This window comes from Anabrus simplex, chromosome 1 (assembly GCF_040414725.1).
Source record: "Anabrus simplex isolate iqAnaSimp1 chromosome 1, ASM4041472v1, whole genome shotgun sequence".
NCBI lineage: Eukaryota > Metazoa > Arthropoda > Insecta > Orthoptera > Tettigoniidae > Anabrus > Anabrus simplex.
Window position 1 is genome coordinate 416,180,233 of NC_090265.1, and position 22,726 is coordinate 416,202,958.

Genomic DNA, 22,726 nt, shown 5'->3' on the forward strand with positions numbered 1-22,726 from the left:
TCCTTGTACTTTTAGACCTAAGTAAAGCATTTGACTGTGTGGACAGAGAAATATTATTAGCTAAGCTACAAGCACAAAAATTTTCTTCAAGCGCACTGACGTGGTTGCACTCTTATTTAATTGGGAGGCAGCAGTGCGTTTCAGCAGGTACGAAAGTGTCACACTGGCAACAGACTGAAGTTGGCGTAGTTCAGGGCAGTGTTCTAGCGCCACTGCTATTTTCACTGTACTTAAATGACCTACCAGAACATATAAAAACGTGTAAATACCATTTCTTCGCAGACGATATTCAACTTTATATACAAACAAACCCGAAAGACATCCAACTAGACATTAACAAACTAAACGACGACCTGGAAAATATAAAAGACTGGACTAAAAATAATTTTCTTAAAGTCAATCCATTCAAATCGCAAGCAATCATAATTGGATCCAAAAGTAATCATACCAAACTGAAAAGTGTTAAAATTCCCCCAATCCTATTCCACGCAACACCAATACAAATAAACAAAACTGTAAAAAACCTTGGCCTCATTTTTGATAAGTACTTAAACTGGACGGAGCACACGACGAAAATATGCCAACGAGTATTCCTTTCTTTGCACTCTCTTAAACGTTTACGGGATCTCCTTCCTCTGAATACGAGAAAGTTACTTGTTCAAAGCTTAATTCTACCCATCTTCGATTATGGTGACGTAATATACAACAACCTAAACACCACACTTAACGCTAAACTTCAGCGGGCTTATAATACATGCATCCGTTTTGTATTAAATATGCCCAGGTATTGCCATATATCACCTTGTCTTGAACAGCTGTCGTGGTTATATTTGGCGGAGAGAAGAAACCTTCACTCTGTTTCGCTTGTTCACAACATTCTCCGTACAGACACACCAAGTTATCTGAGAATGGATCTTAAATACTTGTCATCTCCAAACAGTATACCTACAAGGTCAGAAACCTTTTCCCTGCTGAGCTTCCCAATTTACCGCACGACCGGGTACGGCAACTCATTCATACCTGCAACCATACGCTCTTGGAATTCCCTTCCGGCTGTAATTAGAGACATACATAGTAGAAATGTATTTAAAAAAACATGTTATAAATGGTACATAGACTTAAGAAATTAGTATTTAATGTTTTTTTAAAGTGACTCTCAGAAATTTACCTTTTGTTTATAACTATTATTTAAGTTTAATTTTATAATTAATTATATGTAACTAGAAATCCTAATACTCTGTAGTTTGTACAATGTAATACATATGAGATGGTTTGGCATAACAGCAGGCTTCATAGCCTGAGCCACGCCACAAGTCAATAAATAAATAAATAAAAATAAAATACATCTTCATAAATCTGGAGAGAGTTCTGAACTGCTGTCTTTGATATAAAACAGTCAGTTCAGTCACCAGTCACTCTTTGCACAAGCAACGGGTAGGCTTCAATAGTGTCATCGAGCTCACTGGATGGAAAATTGTGACAGTCAGTAGATCCTTCAAAAAGAGATGCACTGAACAACTTCACAGCGGACAAATGCTTAGTGAAAGAAAATCTTTCTTTTGACTGACAGAAAATAGTGTCACACACCTCTTTTACAACTATGTTCTCATTTGTTCCTTTCCTTTTCCATGCTGGAGGACGGTTTTCTTCAGATTGATCGACTATGAAAGGGATCTTGTTTCTCGCTATATTGATAACTTGGAGAAGTTCATTCACTGCCTTATGAACACTCAGTGAGTTAGAAAAACGATGTTGTAGCTGGCTATACATGTTCACATGAGGCATGATGCAGTGGAAAAATGTAAGCCAGAAATTGAAGTCATGATCATTTATTATGCGTAAAAGCCCAGTGGCTGCGTGTACAATTGCTTGATTTCCGTTATTTTGAAGTTCCTGGAAACACTCTTCAAGAGACTTTATTTTTGCAGACTGTATTAATGAGTCGGTTATTAAAATTCTACCTGGTATTACATCCACGAGGGATCCTTTTAGTTATATCGTACAACATGGCTAACCGTGAAGGCGATTTGGAAAACAAGTGCTGGTATCGTGGCTGGACTGCTGAAGAAAATTCTGGCTTGTCGATTCTGTGATGCGGCTTTCTCCATAATTAAATTTAATTGGTGCGTATGGTAGTGCACAAAATGTGTATGTTGGTAGGACTTTATAATTATTGACTGTGCACCACCTTTATTATCACTCATTACCGCCACCCTGTCGTATGTTTGTGTGATAAGTTTGCAATTCAAAACAGTCTCTAACTGCCCTAAAATATACTGTGCAAGTCCTTCTGCATTCTGAGTTTCAGGATTTAAAAATCCTCAGAATCTCTTGTACACAGCAACATCTACTTCATACCGGAAGACAATAACCTGTCGAGTAAGTTCAGGAACATCCGTCATATCATCCGACATTACAGCTAAAAATGTTGTTTGTTTAATTTTGCTTCGTATTTCTTCTTTACACACGTCAAGAAGCTCATTCTGGATAACCTTGGACGTTCCCCTAAAGACGGTGGTCTTCAATAAATGGGCTTTGATAGAATCATCTAACTTCCAGCAAATGTTAATAATCCTCGTAAAATGCTGGGATTTGGTGAATGATCACTCTCGTCATGGCCTCGTAGTGGAAGTTCAAATTTACCACAGAATTTTATACACTCAATTATTTTTGAGAGTATTTCTTGGTTTTTACGCACTTTCTTATTACTGTATAATTCCGAATACTACTCGCCCCAGAAAAAGACCCGCACCGTAAATTTGAGACGGTAAAATACAGAAAAGAAAAAAAAAATCAAATAACTTACATACCTATTTAATTTTCTTCAAATATACCACAAATATAAATTCAAACAGCTTACAATTAATGAAATCATCACAAAAATCATAAATAAAATTGGTCCAATACTCAGATCATTCACAATTCACCGTCGTCATCTGAAGTTTCGCCATAGGAACTTTGGTCACTGGCATCTTTCCACAAATAGTCGTCCTCACTACCGTCCACTGATTTTAAAATTCCACATTTCTTAAAGCTTTTGGGTCACTAGATCGTTGGGAATGCACGCCTATGCGGTCTTGATCCAGCTGTATATTAGTCCCACTTCAGGCCTCTTCACTCGCTTGGTTGGTGTTAATGCGTGATCACCATCAGACATCCATTTGGTGTACGGCTGTTTCATTGCAGTTTTGAAAGGCCGGTTCACACACACATCCAACGACTGTAGAATAGAAGCGAGTCCTCTGGGAATTATAGCAAGATCTTTTTTTTCTTTCCTCATCATATCTTTTATGGCGTCAGTTGTATGTCCTCGGTAACTATCCAACACAAGCATGTTTCGTTGTTGTAACAAAGCTCCCGGGCGACGTTGCCAAACGCACTTCACCCAGTCCTCAACTAACGCACTATCCATCCAGTTGGGCTCATGTGTTCTAACAATAACACCAGACAGCAAGTTTCCTTTCGGAAGTGTTTTCCTTTTCAGAACCACATATGGAGGGAGTTTGGTTCCATCCGCTAATATGCACAACATTACCGTGCATCGTTGCTTTTCATTACCACCTGTTCTGATGGTTACACAATTTTAGAACCCTTCGTGTCCACTGTATTTTCCAATGGCATTTCAAAATAGACAGGTATCTGTTTAGCATTCCCAAATTGTGACATCACATAAGAATTTTGCTTCCTCGAATGAATAATGTGACGCTGAAAGGCCGTTAATTTTTCTTCATACACCCCAGGAAGACGTGAAATAGACGTACGTCTCCGAATGCACAAACCCTTTCTCCAATAAAAGTTTCGGATCCATCCACGGCTTGCAGTAAAACCCTGTGATTTGAGTTCTTTTGAGATCTCCAGTGCTTTCAATTGACACATTTCACTAGAAACACCATGCCCTAACTCACGTTTTTCTATCACAAATTTGTGAAGTCGTTCTTCAATTTCCGGAAATACTGCACTCCGCCCGCGGAATGCTCTGCGATTGCCGTTACTTTTCAGACGTTTTTCCTTCTCCGCCAATCATGAATACACGATTCATCAATATCGTACTTTCTGCCAACGGCACATGAAGCAATCCTCACTTTACGTCTAATCTTCCAGACTGAATTAAGGTCAAGCCCACATATAGATTCTGGAAGGTGATTGGGATAGATACCGAGAACGAAGAATTATCTACAATCTGTATAAAAATCAGTCTGCAGTGATAAGAATCAAAGGCTTTGTAAAAGAAGCAGTAATCCAGAAAAGAGTGAGGCAGGGCTGCAGTTTGTCCACCCTCCTTTCCAGTGTTTATATAGAACATGCTGAAAAGGTAATCAAAGGGCAATTTGTAAAGGGAATCATAATCTATGGAGAGAAAATCAAAACCTGAGATTTTCTGATGATATTGGTTTTTTATCTGAGACTGCAGAAGATGTGGGAAAATTGCTGAATGGTATGGACAAAGTGTTGGAGAAGGAATACAAAACGAAAATAAATTCCAAGCGAAAGTAATGGAATGCAGTCTAACAAAGTCAGGTCATGCAGGAAATATTAGTTTAGGAAATGAAGTCTTAAAGGAAGTAGATAAATATTGTTACTTGGATAGCAAAATAACTAATGATGACAGAAGTAAGGAGGACATAAAATGCAGATAAGCACAAGCAAGGAAGGCATTTCTTGGGGAAAGAAATTTGCTCACTTCGAACATTGATATATAAAGAAGTTTTTGAAGACTTTTGTGTGGAGCATGGCATTGTATGGGAGTGAAACATGGATGATATCTAGCTCAGAGGCAAATGCTGGGGCTGTACTTCATTAAGGCCATGGCCTCTTCTTTCCCACTCCTAGCCTTTCCTATCCCATCGTCTCCATAAGACCTATCTGTGTTTGTGTGACGTAATGCCATTAGCAAAATTAGCTCAGAAAGAAAGATAAATTGAAGCTTTTGAAATGTGTTGTTAAAGAAGGATGCTGAAGGTGAGATTTAATTTTGTAAAATGAAAGAATCATAACCTTTGTATTTTTTTTGGCATTTCAGTAAGTTTTCATGATGTGGAAAGTTCTGAAGCAGTGACAGATGTTCAGAGCCACAAGACCCAGAAGACATTTACTGCTTTCATATTGGCTAAATAAGTGGGTTTTATGGGTCACAGAGTTTCCTGAATAAATTTGGAGCTGTACCACGAGTCCTAGAAAGTGAAACTTTTTGTGCTGTTCATGTTTTGTATTTTTACTTGCATCAGATTTATTCATTCATTTGTTTGTTTGTTCGTTCATGAAGTGGTGAAGATAGGGCTTCTTTGCCCTCTCTTACAGTGAACACTTTCAGTTTTAGAGACTTTTTACTGCATTCATTTTAATTATCATGGTAATCAATTACAGTTAATGAAAAAAGCACAAGTTCAAATCAGATCATCACCATCATCATCATCATTTCCCTTTATCCAGCTGTAGCCGGGTAGGGGCAATTATGGTTCCTCTCCACTTTCTTCGGTCTTTCCACCACTCCTCCTCCAACACTGTGTCCCAGTCTAGGTTTCTTTCTATAATGCTGCGTTGGATGGTATCCTTCCATCTCAATCGTGGTCGTCCATGGCCTCTCCTTCCTTGGATTTGCATTTCCATCACCTTTTTTGGCATTCTTTCGTCGCTCATTCGCTTTATGTGCCCAAACCATCTTAGTCGGCTCTTCTCTATTCTGTCATTCATTTTTTCCACTCCAATTTCTTCCCAGATTTTCTCATTCCTTATTTTATCTCTTCTACTCTTCTGTATCATACTCCTCAAGAACTTCATTTCGGCTGCCTGTATTGGACTCTCATCCTTCTTTGTCATTGTCCAAGTTTCTGCTCCGTAAGTTGTTATGGGTACGTAGTACATCTTGTACATAGTATCCTTTGCTTCTGTTGGCACATCTTTGTCCCATAACATGTTTCTTACACTATGATAGAAACAACTTCCAGCTTGAATCCTTTTACTAATCTCAGCATCCAGTCGAGCATTCTCCATTAATTCACTCCCCAGGTATTTAAACGTTTCCACTACTTCCAGGGGCTTGTCTGCAAGTCTAATCTGACCTTTCCCTTCTTTCTCCCCTCTAGTCATAACAAGAGTTTTACTCTTTTCTACACTTATTTTCAATCCACATTCTTCGATCTTCCCATTCACCACATTCAACTGTTCTTGAACCTTCCTGTCGTCTTCTCCCCAAATCACAATATCATCTGCAAATAACATCATGTTCATTTCTCTTCCTCCATATGCTGCTTTTGCTGTTCTCATGATGTCATCCATTACTATTGTAAACAGGATTGGTGATAGAACACTTCCCTGTCTCGGCCCACTAGTTATTTTGAACCAACTTGTCCTGCCAACTTGTGTTTGCACGCAACTACAACATTCCTTATATAATGCCATGATCATTTTTATTAATCCCTGCCCAATTCCTTTTTGCACCAGACTGTCCCAAACTTTCGTCCTGGGGACACTGCCATATGCCTTTTCAATGTCAATGAATGTCATCACCATATCATTCCCGTACTCCCAATGCTTTTCCATTAGTTGTCTCATAATGAAAATGGGCTCTATTGTTGACCTTCCACTTCTGAAACCAAACTAATTTTCCTGTATCTGATTCTCAACCCTCAACCCTCAACCAAATCAGATCATATCAGATCAAAATACTTTATTTGCAAATGAGGTCTCTACCTTTACAAAAGAAACTAATTTATAAAATCCTCCTATCAATACAATTCAAGTCATCTGTTAGATGAAGCAAAGTCTATACATGTTTCAGCCTAATCTCAAGGCCATCTTCAGTAGTAAAACAATGATTACATAATATACAAACAAATTAAAAATCGTAATGATGTGAAGTGACAGTGATCATGATTAGTGAGTTAAAAACACATTGAGGTTCAAAGTCCTCTCGTCTAATAGATCTTGCTGACTGTTAAATAAAACACTATGCCGAGGGGTGTAGTGAGACCTTCAATACTACGAATAAAACGTGTATAACATTTGTAACTAAAAGTTGTCGTCTCGAATGGAGATGACCTTGTCGGTCTCAAGTCACATTGACAACTAAGCCTGTGTGTGGCTTATAGCAATTATTGTATAGTATTTTTTGAAGTGATTCCACATACTTTATAAGAGTTGATTATGTGTGTAAGTACAGAAGATATTATGAGTAGAATCTTGTAAATAATATAAATTTATTACGGATGAACTGCGCGTTCATAACTTGCAATAGTGTTTTATTTAACAGTCAGCAAGATCTATTAGACAAGAGGACTTTGAACCTCAATGTGTTTTTAACTCACTAATTATGATCACTGTCACTTCACATCATTACGATTTTTAATTTGTTTGTATATTATGTAATCATTGTTTTACTACTGAAGATGGCCTTGAAATTAGGCTGAAACATGTATAGACTTTGCTTCATCTAACAGATGACTTGAATTGTATTGATAGGAGGATTTTATAAATTATTTTCTTTTGTAAAGTGATAACCGTCAATACGGAATGAGATTCATAACTTGCAATAGGTCTCTACCTTGGTGGCAAATGATACTCAAAAATACATTGTTCTCAACAACTAAATTTTAAATTAAAAAGAAAAGAAGACTTTTAAAAAAAATACAGTATTATACAATTTACATTAACAATTTTTCTATTAAACGCGCAGTTCATCCGTAATAAATTTATATTATTTACAAGATTCTACTCATAATATCTTCTGTACTTACACACATAATCAACTCTTATAAAGTATGTGGAATCACTTCAAAAAATACTATACAATAATTGCTATAAGATTTAAATGTACACTGCATTTTTTAAAACCCATTTTGGTACCTAAGCAATAATAGAAAAATAGCTTAAGAATACCTAAGTTAATTCTACAGTAACTAGCTTAGAGTAAAACTTACAACTACTGAATATGAGTGGGGGGGAAGAAAAAACCCTGGTTATTGCAATTTCTTTTTCACTAAGACCATGGTACTATGTTACTTTCTATATACTTAGGAACCAATACATAATCTTAAGTGAGAACAGTAAAAACATGGACAGGATAACTTTATCATTTAGTATTTGATTTCGTTCACACACCTTTTACTCAAATATTCATTCAAGTCAACTGTATGCATTTTGGAAGAATGTACGGCAGGCTGTTTTGACATGCTAGATGAAGAAGGATTTTTGTTATTTTATCAGGAACATGTTCCATAGCCTCAAAGCTGTGACCAGGAAGGAATGGCTGCATTTGTTCAATGCGGTGCTATTTCAAGCAAAAATCTGGAACAAATATTAATTTAGTGAAATAAAGAAAGAAACTTAAAATTGGATGATAGATAAGTTAGGCTGTTGGCAAACACAACTGGTAGGCGAGGGTAATTAGGCAGGTTTCTCTGTGGTTGTTTGAACGTAACCATCATAACTTACGTAGCATCATGTCAGAGCTGGAAGGGATACTGAACGCAAGAGTTCCGTAACCGTTGGAGTTTTGCTGCTTGTTCACCGGTGAGATCAGTAAGTACACTGTTGCAGTAGTCAAAATTGCAAATTGAATTGTTTTTATATGTTTTAATATAAGATTCAGGCAAGGAACATTCTTATAACACGTTAGAGGATAAAGGGACACATGAACCTTTCTGCAGACATTAGTTATATGTTCATTTTAGGTTAGAGGCTCATTTATGGTGATCTCAAAGTTTGTTATTGTCTTGAAGTAAGATATTTCAGTGCTACCAATGGTAATCTGAGGTGGATTTTGATTATTTAGAGCACATATTAATTTCTGGTGTCCAATTATAATGCTTTGAGTCTTTCGTTGGTTGATGATTAAGCAGTAGTTTCTGACATATGTAGCAGGTCATTTTATGTCAGTATTCATATATTGAATTGTGTCATATGTACAGTGTATACTATAGTATGGTAATATACAGTATGTTTGCAGGAAAGGAGTGAGGATAAAATGCCATTGATCTGCAGGCTGAATAATAAAGGTCCCTGCACAGATCCTTGTGAGACACTGAATAATGTGATAGCTCATTGGGATGTAATATTGTTTACTGAGACACACTGATGACGAATTGTGTGGATGTAAAGAAATAGAGCAATCTACACCAAGGGGGTATAATTTTGATAGAAGGAGTTGTATATTGACTGTATCAAATGCATTTCTGAAATCAAGGAGTGTAAGTTACTATTACCTTCTGTTTATCCATAGCAAACCTAATACCATCTGTTAACCGAAGTAGTGCAGTTGCTGTACTGTGGCCTTCCTTAAAGCCAGATTGAAAAAAAAAGAAAACCATGGCACTACAGCCCATGAAGGGCCTTAGCCTATCAAGTAACCGCTGCTCACCCCGAAGGCCTGCAACACGACGAATCCTCTTGGCCGTTATTCTTGCCTTTCTAGACCGAGACTGCTATTTCACCGTCAGATAGCTCCTCAATTCTAATCACGTAGGCTGAATGGAGCTCAAACCAGCCCTCACGTCCAGATAAAAATCCCTGACCTGGCCGGGAATCGAACCCGGGGCCTCTGGGTAAGAGGCAAGCACTCTACCCCCACACCAGGGGGCTGGCTAAAGCCAGATTGTAAGGGATCTAAAAATGAATAAATGGTGAGATGTTTAGTTAGTTGCTCATGTATTAACGCCAAGTGCTTTCACACTAGAGAGAGTATTGATCATCATCATCATCATCATCATCATCTTCATCATTATTTTACAGTACCAGTTTCCTGGCTACTGTTGGCGAGCCTCTTCCATTCTGTCTTATAGAGATACGTTCTGTTGTTAATGACGTCCTCCAGTGTTCTTCCCCGATCTGCAATGTCCATCTTTACGATGTCCATCCAGTGGGTTCTTGGTCTTCCCACCATCCGTTTCCCTGCCACATGTCACTCCAAGTTAACATATGCTGTCCTTTTTGGCTACACCCTCATTACAAGCCCAAACCACCTCAATCTGGACATGCTGATCCAATCTAACGATGATGTAACGATCCCAGCTTCCTTCCTAACCACATCATTTTTCAACTTGTCCAGTTTGGTTTTTTGAATTGTGGACCTAAGGAACTTCATCTCGGATGCCTGCAAACGTGATGAGTCTTTCTTAGTGAGGGTGCACGTTTCAATACCATAGGTTAAGATTGGTATCAAGTACTAATTGAACATGACCAGCTTTGATTTTGTTGGTACTTTGGGATCCCAGGGGAGTGTTCGTACTAGCTGGTAAAAGTGAGAGCTCTTCTGCACTCTATTTGCCATCTCCATTGTGACTAGTGTATCTCAAGATATTGCATTGCCATGGTATGTAAAGCTTTCCACGCTTTTTAGTGGATGGTTTCCTAGCATGATGTTTGCTGGTCATCCCTCTCTATTTATTGCCATCACTACTGTTTTGAGTTTGCTTATCTTGAGATTGAACTCCTGGAACTTAACTTTCCATTCATTGAGCCTCGACTGTACTTGTTTCTCAGTTTCTCCCCAGATCATAACATCATCAGCAAAGGCCATTGCATTTAGTTCACCAGAGGTTTTCTTAATGTTCTTCATTATGTCATCCATGATGGCGATAAACAGTAATGGGGATAGTGCACTGCCTTGCTGGACTCCACTTTTGGTCTTGAACCAGGATGAATGTCTGTCACCCAATCGCACACAGCTGGTAGAGTTCTCATACAGCATCTGAACTTTCGTCACTAGTCCCTCTGGCACATTCCTTTTTCTCAGGCATTCCCATATCTTCTCTCTTGCAATGCTGTCATATGCCTTCTCAATGTAGAGGAAAACCATAAACAGATATTTGCCTTTTTCTCAATATTTTTCCATTACATACGGACACTGAAGATTAGGTCTGTTATGGACCTGTTAGGCCTGAAGCCATACTGTTCCTCTTCAAACTGTGGCTCTAAGATGCCTCGCAATCTGCTCTCTAAGGTTTTCTCAAGAATCTTAACCACATGAGAAAGAAGGGTTATTCCCCAGTAGTTGGAGCATTTTTTGGCAATTTCCTTTTTTTATACAGGGGGTAATGACACCCTCGCTCCAAACAGTAGGTATCTTGCCATCTTTCCAAACTGCATTGAGCACTCTGTGTAGCCACTGTACACCCTGAACTCCTGCTGCTTTAATCATGTCCGTGCTGACTTCATCGATTCCTGAGGATTTCCCTTGCGGCATCTTCTTAAGGGTTGCTTCTGTTTCTGCCCATGTAATGGGAGGTACCTCTGTGCAGGTTTCAACAGCTGGTTCTTTTGTTTTCTGATCTGCTTCTGTTCTGTTCAATAGGTGATCAAAATGATTCCTCAGAATCTCTCTGATGTCCTCTTCTTTCCTGGCCAGATTTCCATTAGGATCCTCAATTGCTTTGATGGTTTCAACTGAATTCCTTTTGTTTTTGATCACTCTGAACAATAATTTCATATTTCCACTGCTGCCTTCCTTCAGTTTTTGAGTAAATTTCTCCCAGCACTTCATCTTCTCCTCTTCTACTACTCTTTTAACTCTCAGTTTCTTGTCCCGTAAACTTGCTCGAGGTCTCCGATCTTCCCCTCGTCCCTTACCTGTTCTGGCTTGGATTTCTCTCTATCTTGTTCTTTTTATGCCATGCTCCTTTTCTTTATTGAGGATCTTACTCTTTCATTCCACTAGGGTGTCTCTCTTTCCCTTACTCTCGCACTTGTCTTCCCGCAAACCTCTATTGCTTCTTTAATCAAGGTGTTTTTAAATCTTGTCCACTCTACCTCACTACTCTCCACTTCTTCTGTAGGCAGTTGTCCTCTTATACGGTCCTGATAGTCGGTCCTTTTTCCAATCTGTTGTAGTTCCCACACCTTAATCTTAGGTAATTTTCTGGTTGTTATCTTTGCTACATTAATGTCTTTCAGATCTGCTACTAATAACTGGTGTTCGCTGTTGAGGTTCTCACTTGGAATCACCTTGACATCAGTCACAAGTCTGCTTCTTTCTTTATCTCTAATGACATAGTCAATGACAGTCTTGCTCTTTTACTCCCAGCTGTAATGGGTAATCTTGTGACTGACTATTTTGTTGAACCAACAGTTTCTTATGCAGAAGTCTAGGAGATGTTCGCCTTCTAAATTCCTTCTCCCATAGCCATTATAGTTTTTCCTCAACTCTTTCTTCCCTTTACCATTCCATTTAGTTTCACTCAGTCCTGTGATTGATATTTTCCTTCTCTCCATGATGTCCACTAACTCTTCACATTTCCCAGTCAAACTCAGTAGATTGATTGTTCCTATTCGAGTGTGTTGTCTTCTCTGGGGTTGTTGCTCAATCGCAAGGTTTGGCCAATCATTGAGTTGTAAGCCAACATACCTGGCGTGGGTCTGTGGGTTCTGTTGTGTACTCCGAGTTCTTTGTTTGCATCTCAGGCTCATACAAGTGTTGAAAGAGATTGCTGTTACTCTCCAATTGACTCGCAAGACCCAACGTTATAGAAGATTTACTGTCAGGGTTATCTCCCTTAGCCTTTAGCAGTCCCCTGCCACATCTGCAAGGCAGCTTCCAATTGAATTTATGTGTCATTTCCTACACAATGGCTTCAACAAGCCCTCTAAGGGTGAACTCCTCTGCTCATAGCCATTGGTTCTCCCTTAGTTTGTCAGATTTGTTAACAGCCACCCAACCCTCGGCCAGACAGTCGCAGGTAGTACCGTCTACTGTGACATACGGTAGGATGTATCTGAGCTGATATAGGGTGTTAATCTGTTGGCGCATCTGATGTGGTATTCTTTATTGCTGGGATCACTAGAGCGTTCTTCCATATGGCCAGAAAACTTCCCGTGTTTAGATAATTATTGAATACATGGGTAATGATTGTTAAGTCCATGTTGATAAACGTTTTTCATAAAGGCTATTGTAATATTATCTGCTCCTTTTGCATGAGATTTGACGGAATTTTAAACTAATTTTACTTCATTTGTACTGGTAGTGTCTTCTTCATATGATAGGAATCCAGTTTGGAGTAAAGTTTATTTTATTTATTTGTTTATCAATGAATTAGGTGTTGACACTGGACCAGCAGAACGAAGCAATCACGTTGGGCTATTGCTGTTTTTATCTCACTTTTTTTTTTTTACCACAGAGCAGAGGAACGAGTGATTCTTGCCTGCAGAACAGGAGCATGCTTGTCACAGAGTCCTAACAATGTTAAAGCGAGACACTTCTAAGCCCATGTTATGCAATTGTCATTAGTGACGCTGGGAACAGAAATTTGTCCCGTGAATAATAGCCTTCTGGAGATTATTTGTCACTAAGTAGTCAGAGTGTAAGTTAAGTTGTTATATATGAGCATATGATTAGTTGTGTGTAATGGTAAGATGGCCATGTCCATAGAAGTGTGCAGCCTATGGATTCGATCTGAGTCACTCGTCTGAGCATGGAGGTTTATGTTAAGATCTCTGAGGATTATGATGTGTTCATAAACTGATGTGAGTTTCAGCAGATCCATTTCGAGATCATCTATATTTCTTACCATAGGGTGGTTGATACTTACATCAGGAAACATATATTTGGTGTGTGGGGTGACATCAGTGGAAGCTTTACAGATCATTTTTCTCTTAATGTCGTCTCTGCAGTTCACTGACACACCACTGACACATTTACAGTAATCGCTTTCAGAATTTTCTTGATTTGCTGTTGCTTTTCTTGGATTTGCCATTGTTACTGTTAATAAACAGTTCCTCACACTCTGACATTCATGACTTGCTTTCACTTTGGTTTCTGTTCAGAATTTCAGAAATATCACCACTTGCTAACAATTTATTTTTATGTGACGTGATTACTGCTACTGACCTTGCGTTGGAGGGAGACGGGGACAGTGGGTATTCATGCTCGATGTTGAATAGAACTGAACTAGTTAAGATAATCAAATGCAGTGTTTGTCACAAGAAAGAGTAATTCTTCTTCTTTTAAATGCCATCTCTTTGTAGAACACCTGAACTTCTCACTGAAGTCTGATAAAGCTCACACGACTGAGAGCCATGTGTATATGTTGTGTCCCACGCATTATCGCAGTTAGAAGCTGCGAGTATATGCCAATGAGTTAATCAACTACCTTCACCTACATCAATCATCTAATTTTTAGATATACCCCATTTCTGTAGTACAGTTACTTTTATTGATATATATCACTTGTTTGTTCTCTTCCCATTGGTTTTGATTGATGTTTCTTAGGCTACCTAATCATGTTACTGGAAAGAATATATATGATATTTTGTATTTTTTTTTTTTTTTACAGGGGTTTTCTGTGGATGGACAAGAGAACATCCAGGAGATTTTGTCTAAGCAATTGTACTTGTGCCAGTTCCTGGTGGCTCTCTGTATTGTAAGGATAGGTGAGAGTTGTTTTATGGTCAGTTGTGAGTTGATGGTGCTGAAATATTCATATTGCTCATAGTGTTGTTTCTTTGGATTCCAGGTGGTCACTTTGTGTGCAAGCTTTTTGATGTGTTTACGCCATTTAGTGTAGGACTTGTGTACCTGATGTATAAATCATTCCAACAAATCAGCATTCATAAACCAAACACTAGTCGACCTGCCAACTCGGAAAGGTAATGCATAGATAGTTCTTTCCCTCTTGAATCATAAATGCTGTATTTGCCCGTGTACAACTCAGCTCACCTTAAAAATCTGAGGTAAGCTATTAGAATGTACAACATACAGTGGCATTTTGTAGAGTTTTTCATATTTTTAAAATAATTGAATCTTTGTTTTCTCCTATAATTTAACATCTGTCCACCATTATTTACAAATTATTTGAATTTTAAATATCATAAAATGAAGTAGAAATAATTCGTAGCCTTGCACACACAGAACAATCAACAGAGTTTTAGGAACTGAGTCCAGATAGATTAAAGTAGCTAAGGTACAGGGAATAGAGGAATATGGGAAAAATGAATGGAGAAAACAATTACAGATGACTGAGAAAAGAATTGTAATTCCCCTTTCGAAGAATAGAAATTAAAAAAAGAACTGTAGATGGATTGCCGTAGGTTTGAAATTTTCAGAATATTCTTCAGAAATAAAGAAAATTAACAGAACCTCAACTGCAAGTAAAAAAAGCAGACGACATTAAACTATATCCACCGAGTGACAATCGGAATAAGTGGTCCTCCTCCATCAAGTGCTAACAGCCTCTCGTGAGGGTGGATGGGCATCCTCGTGCCCTTGGGGTGAGAAATTGGTCCTAAGGACATTTGAACCAAATTAGTTGGTCAATGGCATAGGATGTGGAAGGAATAGGGAAACTACCACATTAAAGATCTTAATGATATTCCCTGTAGAAGACACTGGATTCCTTGTAAAATCATAATGGCTGAGAACAAATCAAATTCGGACCTCTGTCCCTGGCAGACCTTCAGTGGTCAGAGGGTGCTAAGAATCTCCGGATCAGTCATGAAGATCTCAGCATGAAATGTTCATAATATGTTTGAAGCAGGTAAGATCTTCAATACTACATGCAAAATGCGTAGAATGAAAATTGAAATACTTGGTGTCAGTGAAATGAGATTGCCAGGATCAGATTCACTGACAGTCGTACCGTTTACTGTGTCGGAAATAATGATCCCCATCACAGGCATGGTGTTGGTGTGATAGTTTTCGAACGAGTGACCCAAATAGTGAAGAATTTTGTACCTTAATCTGAATGTGTTTTGTTGCCCTACCCATCGGTGTCAACGTTATCCAAGTGTATGCCCCAGTTGCTGATAAAAATGTTGATAAAATAGAGAGGCTCTTCAGTCAAATTAAGGGTGCAATTAAGTGATATCAACATCATCATGGGGGATTTGAATGCCAAAATTGGACAAGGAAAATTCTGAACAATAGAAGGTGACTTTGGACTAGGTGAAAGAACTGGTTAGTTCAGTTTTGTCATTAAGACAACTTATTACTTACTTAACATATTCTTTAAACTGCCGCCTAAAAGACTCTACACTTTAAATCACCACACGATAAACCTGTCCATAAGCAAACTGATATCAACCTTGACAATCACCATTTCAGCTTCATATCAGTTAAGGCATACCCAGGAGCTGATAATGCCTCTTATAACAATCCAGTTATTGGAACTGTCAAACTGTAAATGAAGAAAGTTCATAAGTGGTCTAAAATAATAATGACTCTTTTAGTGCCAGTCACTTATACATGGTGTATGTAAAGAATCCCAGGCTTCTATTTAAGAAATAACAATGTTCAAATAAAATCATTATAACTTCCTTGTGGTTGAAGATATGCCCCCTAAATCTTTACTGGTCAAAGAAAAGGAGTTGCTTTACATTTTTACTAAGTCATATACTAATGTTACACTAACATTACAACATATAAACCAATGCTTGTTTTTTAAATATCAAAATAAAAAATGAAAAGTAAAAACTGAGTGAAAGAAGCACAATTAAAAATTAGAATTACACACTAATGAATATTATGGTCTTCAAGTACATGCAGGTGGTTATACTCCTTGAAAAGTTTCTATATCTCAGGCAGTGTAGTTTCTATTTTTTTAAATGTTTTATTTCACCATACACTATATTTAGGATGGTCAGGTGGAATGATGATTACTATTGTCAATAAGGTGGAAAATATCTGAATTTATTGAAATCTATTACAGGAAAACATCATACCGAACCATGAAATTTGTCTTGAATTAGCCAACCAGTATGAAAGTATTTTTAGCCTTCTTGTAATACCCATTTTTAATAACATTGTCACAATTGCTTTTCTGTGACAGTAACATGTTTCCAGTGTCGAGCTATTGAATGGGCTAACAGTTGCGTAAGATTTGACAGGAACTGATTTGTGTACCTGTTCATTTCTTTCACAATTAAATTCAAAATATGTTAAAAAAAAAAAAATAATGATTTGACTCCCGTAGGCGACCTGCGCGTCATGATGAAGATGAAATTATGATAAAGACGGCACATACAATCAGTCCCCATGCTAGGGGAGTTAACCAATTATGGTTAAAATACCCGGCCCTGCCAGGAATTGAGCCCAGGTCCTCTGTGACCAAAGGCCAGCACGCTAACCATTTAGCCATAGAGCCGGATATATGTAATGTAAAAAAACATGTTTAAATACTCTGCATCAGTGGGAGGGGCATGTTTAGGACCTGGTGTTTCCTAATACAGCAGGGAAGGTTTGAACTGATTATCACTTTTAACAGAAATTTTACTACACTCTGTATTATGCATATAGGCATTGTTGTCATTACTGCCTACACTGTTTTCATTTGCATCACTCTCCTAACCGGTTAAACCATCATTTTCACTAATGGAAGTACCACGAGATTTATTGCACTGGGGAATGCCATCGCTAATCTAACTTGCTGCATCAGAAATATCACCAACATGACCCTGATATTGCTACATCTTCATCAGACTCATTGTAGTCATCATCAGCACAGAATCTATAAATATGCTCGGCTAAATTGTCATCATTCTTGAACACATCCCGTGCGGTGGTGACCATTTTAGGCCATTTTCCTAGTCACAACCTTGCACGGTGTACAAAAATATTGGTTGCTATAAAAAAAGAACATATCTCCACAAATATTGTGATTAGTGTGATAGTTTTGCTAGATTTAGCAACTATAGGCTTTGCGTATTTTGAATCATCTGTTTTGTGCAACTCTCTGTCAGGAAACTGAAAAATACAAGCATAACAAAACTGCTTACATAAGTAGTGCTATTGTGTTCCTGGCAATTTGCGCTAGTGTGCCAAGGAACGCTTTTGTGCTCTCTGGTATTCTAAGAGGTAATAATAATAATAATAATAATAATAATAATAATAATAACTTACAGACACTATCTCAAAAGTAAAATTTATGGGTGAAGTATCTCGACCTTTCAAAATAAATACAGGTGTCAGGCAGGGCGATGGTCTATCTCCACTCCTTTTCAATTGTGTCATGGAGAAAATTGTAAGAATTTGGAATGAAAAACTGAAAGAATCTAAAATATTGCCACTCATGGTGGGGAAGAAGAACAAAGGTGTTGCAATAAATTGCCTAGCATTTGCAGATAAATTTACCATACTTTCAGAAAGCCTTACAGATGCAGCAATGCAAGTCAATCTCCTTGAAAAGACAGCCAACATGTCAGGCTTGAAAATCTCTGCCGAGAAAACAAAATTTTTGACGAATATAAAAAGTGCCCCAAAGTTTTTAGTAACGGATATTGGTCAAATAGAAAAGGTAAAGAAATTCAAATATTTGGGTGAGACAATTCAAGAAAATGGTTTAGAAAAATCTGCTATAGAGGAGAGGATACAAAAGATGGAGAGAGCGTACGGTATAACTAAGAATACTTACAACAAAAAGTGCTTATCAAGAAAACTTAAAATAAAGCACTGCAACACAGTAGTGAAACCAGAATACCTTTATGCCAGTGAATGTCTAGCACTGAACTACAAGCTTGATAAATTAGAAATATTAGAAAGAAGAATTATAAGGAAAATATTAGGTCCTCTAAGAATTGCAGAGTTTTGGAAATTAAGAAGTAACAATGAAATTTACCAGAATGTAGAAAACATATCAGAAACAATAAGAAATATTGCTATTTCTTGGACACATTTACAGAATGGATGACAATAGACTAACTAAACGAATCTTCAAGTACCTTTGGGAAAAGAAATCAACTACCACCTGGATTCAAGAAGTCAAGAAAGACCTGGAAAGGAACAACATACGAGAAGAAGAATTATTGGAAAGAAAGATTTTTAGGAAGAAAGTCTTACAAATGGAAGGATTCCAAGGGAGGAAGGAAAAGAAAACAGGTACAAAGTGGACTGAAGACAGCAAAAAGAAACACAGTGAAACAATGAAAGAATACTGGAAGAAAAGGAAAGAACAACTAAGGAGGAACAATTGAAATTGTAACATACATAAGTTTCACTTCAATAAATAATTTAATACCTTAAAAAATTCAACAATGCACTTATATTCCAATATACATACCTCTTTTGTCTTCATAAATTATATTTACAAGCCCCTCTTTTTATATATAAAAAAACAGTTTATGCCTAGTATTTCGATGACCTTGAAGAGCCACTGACTGACACGTTCAACTGCGGCTAAAAACGTATTTGTTCGACATTGAATTCATACGAGTGATTTACTGAACCCTGAACGACACACAACTTCCTTTACAATCCAGACAACATCAGAAAACATTCATATTCCTCTCTCATTGGTTTCATAGAAACTCAGTTTCTTTTAAAAGTAGGCCTACTCCTCTACTATAACAAGCCCTCTTTGCATTCCTTGTCTCTTAAAAACTGTGAATATACTTTCACTTACAACAACGTTCCTCCAGGCAACTTAAACTCTTCCATTGACAACTCTTCTCATAGACAGATATCCTAATTATTATAAAACCTTCAGTAATCGTATTGAATATAATAGATAATATAATAGGAGTTACAATGATTTATAAATTATGTTAATATATATTAAAGTTTCGTGTCCCTGGACATATAACGCCCGTATGCTTATCCTGCTTAACATAGCAATGGACGTTCTAACACACAAAGACTTCCAATATGGCATCAAGAAACATCACCATTAGGTCTCTGGTGTGAAGACCCCCCCCCCCGTGGCACTACAGCCTATACTACGGATCTTCTCGGCCGTTATTCTTGGCTTTCTAAACCGGGGCCGCTATCTCACCAACAGATAGCTCCTCAATTCTAATCATGTAGGCTGAGTGGACCTCGGACCAGCCGTCAGCTCTAGGTAAAAATCCCTGACCTGGCCGGGAATCGAACCCAGGGCCTCCGGGTAAGAGGCAGGCACGCCACCCCTACCCCACAGGGTGTGAAACATGTACATATTGCTTGGAGAGTGTTTAAGAAGAGCGATTTTTTTTTTTCAAGAGGAATAAAAAACCGTTAAGACAGTGATATTTAAAAAGAGGGATTGACGAGACTAGGATAAGTTCCGTAGTGACAATAAAGTTGTTAGAAATAAGTAAACGTGTTCACATGTGATATTTTTATTTCGTAAAATAAAAAAATCGCATATAGAGAACGCTAAATTGGCGACCGTGACCGGACTTCAGAAACTCAGTGATGAAGATTGATCAAATGACCGTTGTGATTTTACGGAAGGTGCAGGCATCCCGAGGTTTACCAACGGCTGGAAGCAAGGTGGAGTTACAAGAGAGGCTGCACCAGGATTTGATTGAAAATGAGGAGGATCCAGGCAGTTTCGACTTCGAAATCATCTTTGAGAAGGAAACCAATGACTGGGTAGGCATTTTGCTTGCGAAACTAACTACTTTGATTGAGACACAATCTGAAAAACTTAAAGGAAAAATAAAGGTCCAGTCTCAAGAAATAAAAGGCCAAATTAATTCCTAGGTTAAAGATCTGAAAGAAGATATTTCAAAAATTAATGATAAAATCAACACCATAGAATTAGATGCATACCTTGGAAAACAAAGTCGAGGGGAAAATTGGAGAAATTGAGCGGGAATCCAACCATCTTAAAACTGAAGTAGGCCAGAAATTTACAAAGTTTGAATCCGAGGTTAATAGAAAAATTTTAACCCTGGAGAAAAACATTTCTGTAGGCAGCGGGCAACCCAGCAGAGGTATGGACCTCCTGCTTGGGATACCGGTTGATCCCAGAGTCATCAGAGTCCCAGAATTTCATGGGAGACTCGAGGAGTGTCCTAAAACATTTCTAAAGACATCAGAGTCTCTACTAGGTAGGACAAATATACCTACAGAGCAGTGGCGGCGCGTTCTATATGTTCAGTGGTTCAGTGAACCCCCTAGAAATAGATAAGTCTAGGTAAAATGGTTTATCAGAGCCTATACCTTAAATTTGCTCTGTATATCAGCGCGCGTAGCAGTGTTTTTGACATCAACACTCGGTTGCTCTCAGGAACCAGCGAGTAGGTTCAATTCCAGGACTGATGGCGCGGAGCCGTGAGACGTAAGGAGGGTGCGCAAGGCGAGGGGTTATGGGAAGCAGGGAAAACATAGCCCAGGAATCGCTGGCAACTGGACCAGCGATAGATACGAGTTACGTCGAGCAGTTCCGAAATTAGCCGAAGCATTGTCAGAGCGCGCGGTTAAAATTTTCCGTATGTGGTAGGTTCTGAAGGGATTTTAATTTGGCGATTTTGCCATTCTGATGTAATTAACCGGATTGTATAGCATCAGTAGACGTACGTAGCCTAAGTTTATGTAATTAAATGAAACTGTTCATTAGTAATACGTGTTTTATGAAAAGTAAACAGCAATCTACGTCAGCACATAAATAACAGTAGGTTAGTCTGTCTAACACGTTCTTGAAGAAGTTATTCCTACGCAAGCAACGTCTTCAAAATGAGGGGAAATTGGATTAGCTTAAAGTAATTGCACCTCACATTCTCTGTCTTTCATTCTTCATTGTTTTGGTAACTTCTTCGAGCTGTAGCCGTGTCTCTGCAAAGCAAAGTCGCGTTTTTAATCAAGCAATGCCACTATTTTACAGCTATGTAAACATCAAGTAACAATAATAATCTGAACACGTTATTTTCCACAGCAGTGAACCCCCAGACGTTTTATCCACGCGCCGCCACTGCTACAGAGATATACAGTAGAAGTCTGCTATAGCGAGTACGGCATATAACGAGAACTCCGTTATAGTGGCGGCTTTTTTCTGTCCCTTCAAAATTCCTATATTAAACTGTGTATCGTCCTTAAGTTACAGCGAGAACCCTATCACTGACGCATCCATTATTATGAGCGATAAAGTGTGCGCGATTTTTTCCGTTACCGATATTTATGCACCCCAGCGATGATATTGCATGCGATCGATTACCTTCAGCATCATTTCCTCACTATGTGCACTAGCGATTTCTCTCGTCCACATTTGAAGGCGATGTCGGAGTCGAATAGTAATACCCATCGACAGCTGTTCCGTAAAGAAAATTCAAAATGAAAGAGAACATATTTTCGTAATAAATGCGTAAATAACGTGTCCGATAACGGTTGTTAACTCGTTAAAAATTAGGGCTGACTAAATGACCGCTTACTTTTGAGGCCAAATCCTGCAATTAAGTAAGAACGGGATACACCTCGAGATATGGCAGAGTGCTTAATTGATTTCAGAGGTTAGTTTATATTTTGTCGCGTCTGGTTAAATTACGGAAAGGCTATTATAAAAATTTATAGCTAGAAAGTTATCATTTCTCTACTGGCGCTTGAAGTGTGTTTTCATCATACGTATAGTACGGTTAAGTTAGGATAGGTGACACTGTTTGAATAAGAAAACTGAAACGTTTGCAACAAAATGCGATCGATCATCTTCGGTACGGTATAGTTTTCTCACTTTGTGCATTTGCGAGCTCTCTTGTTGACATTCAAAGGTGATGTTGGAGTTGATTAATAATACCCGTCGACTGCTGTTCTCGAAAGAAAATTCGAAATGAAAGAGGATAACACGTTTTCGTAATAAATGCGTAAATAACGTAGCCGATAGCAGTTGTTAACTCGTTAAAAGTAACGACTGAAGTAAACGATATCTTAATTTGAATGTTATTACTGAAATTGAGTAAGAATGTGATACACCTAAAGATATGGCACAGTACATCACTGATTTCAGAGGATATTTCATATCTTCTCGCGTCTAGTTACGGGTATTTACAAGTAAATTTTGTGCGTGGAGGTTATTTCTCTACATGTGTTTCAAATATGTTTTTATGATACATATAC

General features: G+C 38.1%; 1 protein-coding gene across 1 annotated transcript in view; it reads left to right on the top strand.

The window, feature by feature from the left end:
- Positions 1-22,726, top strand: part of Cmtr1 (Cap methyltransferase 1) — a 240,378-nt gene that overhangs the window by 84,470 nt on the left and 133,182 nt on the right. Inside the window, exons 9-10 of the mRNA XM_067135097.2 lie at positions 14,262-14,358; positions 14,442-14,574. Of these exons, the coding sequence (XP_066991198.1) occupies positions 14,262-14,358; positions 14,442-14,574 (230 nt within the window). The remainder of the gene's footprint in view (positions 1-14,261; positions 14,359-14,441; positions 14,575-22,726) is intronic.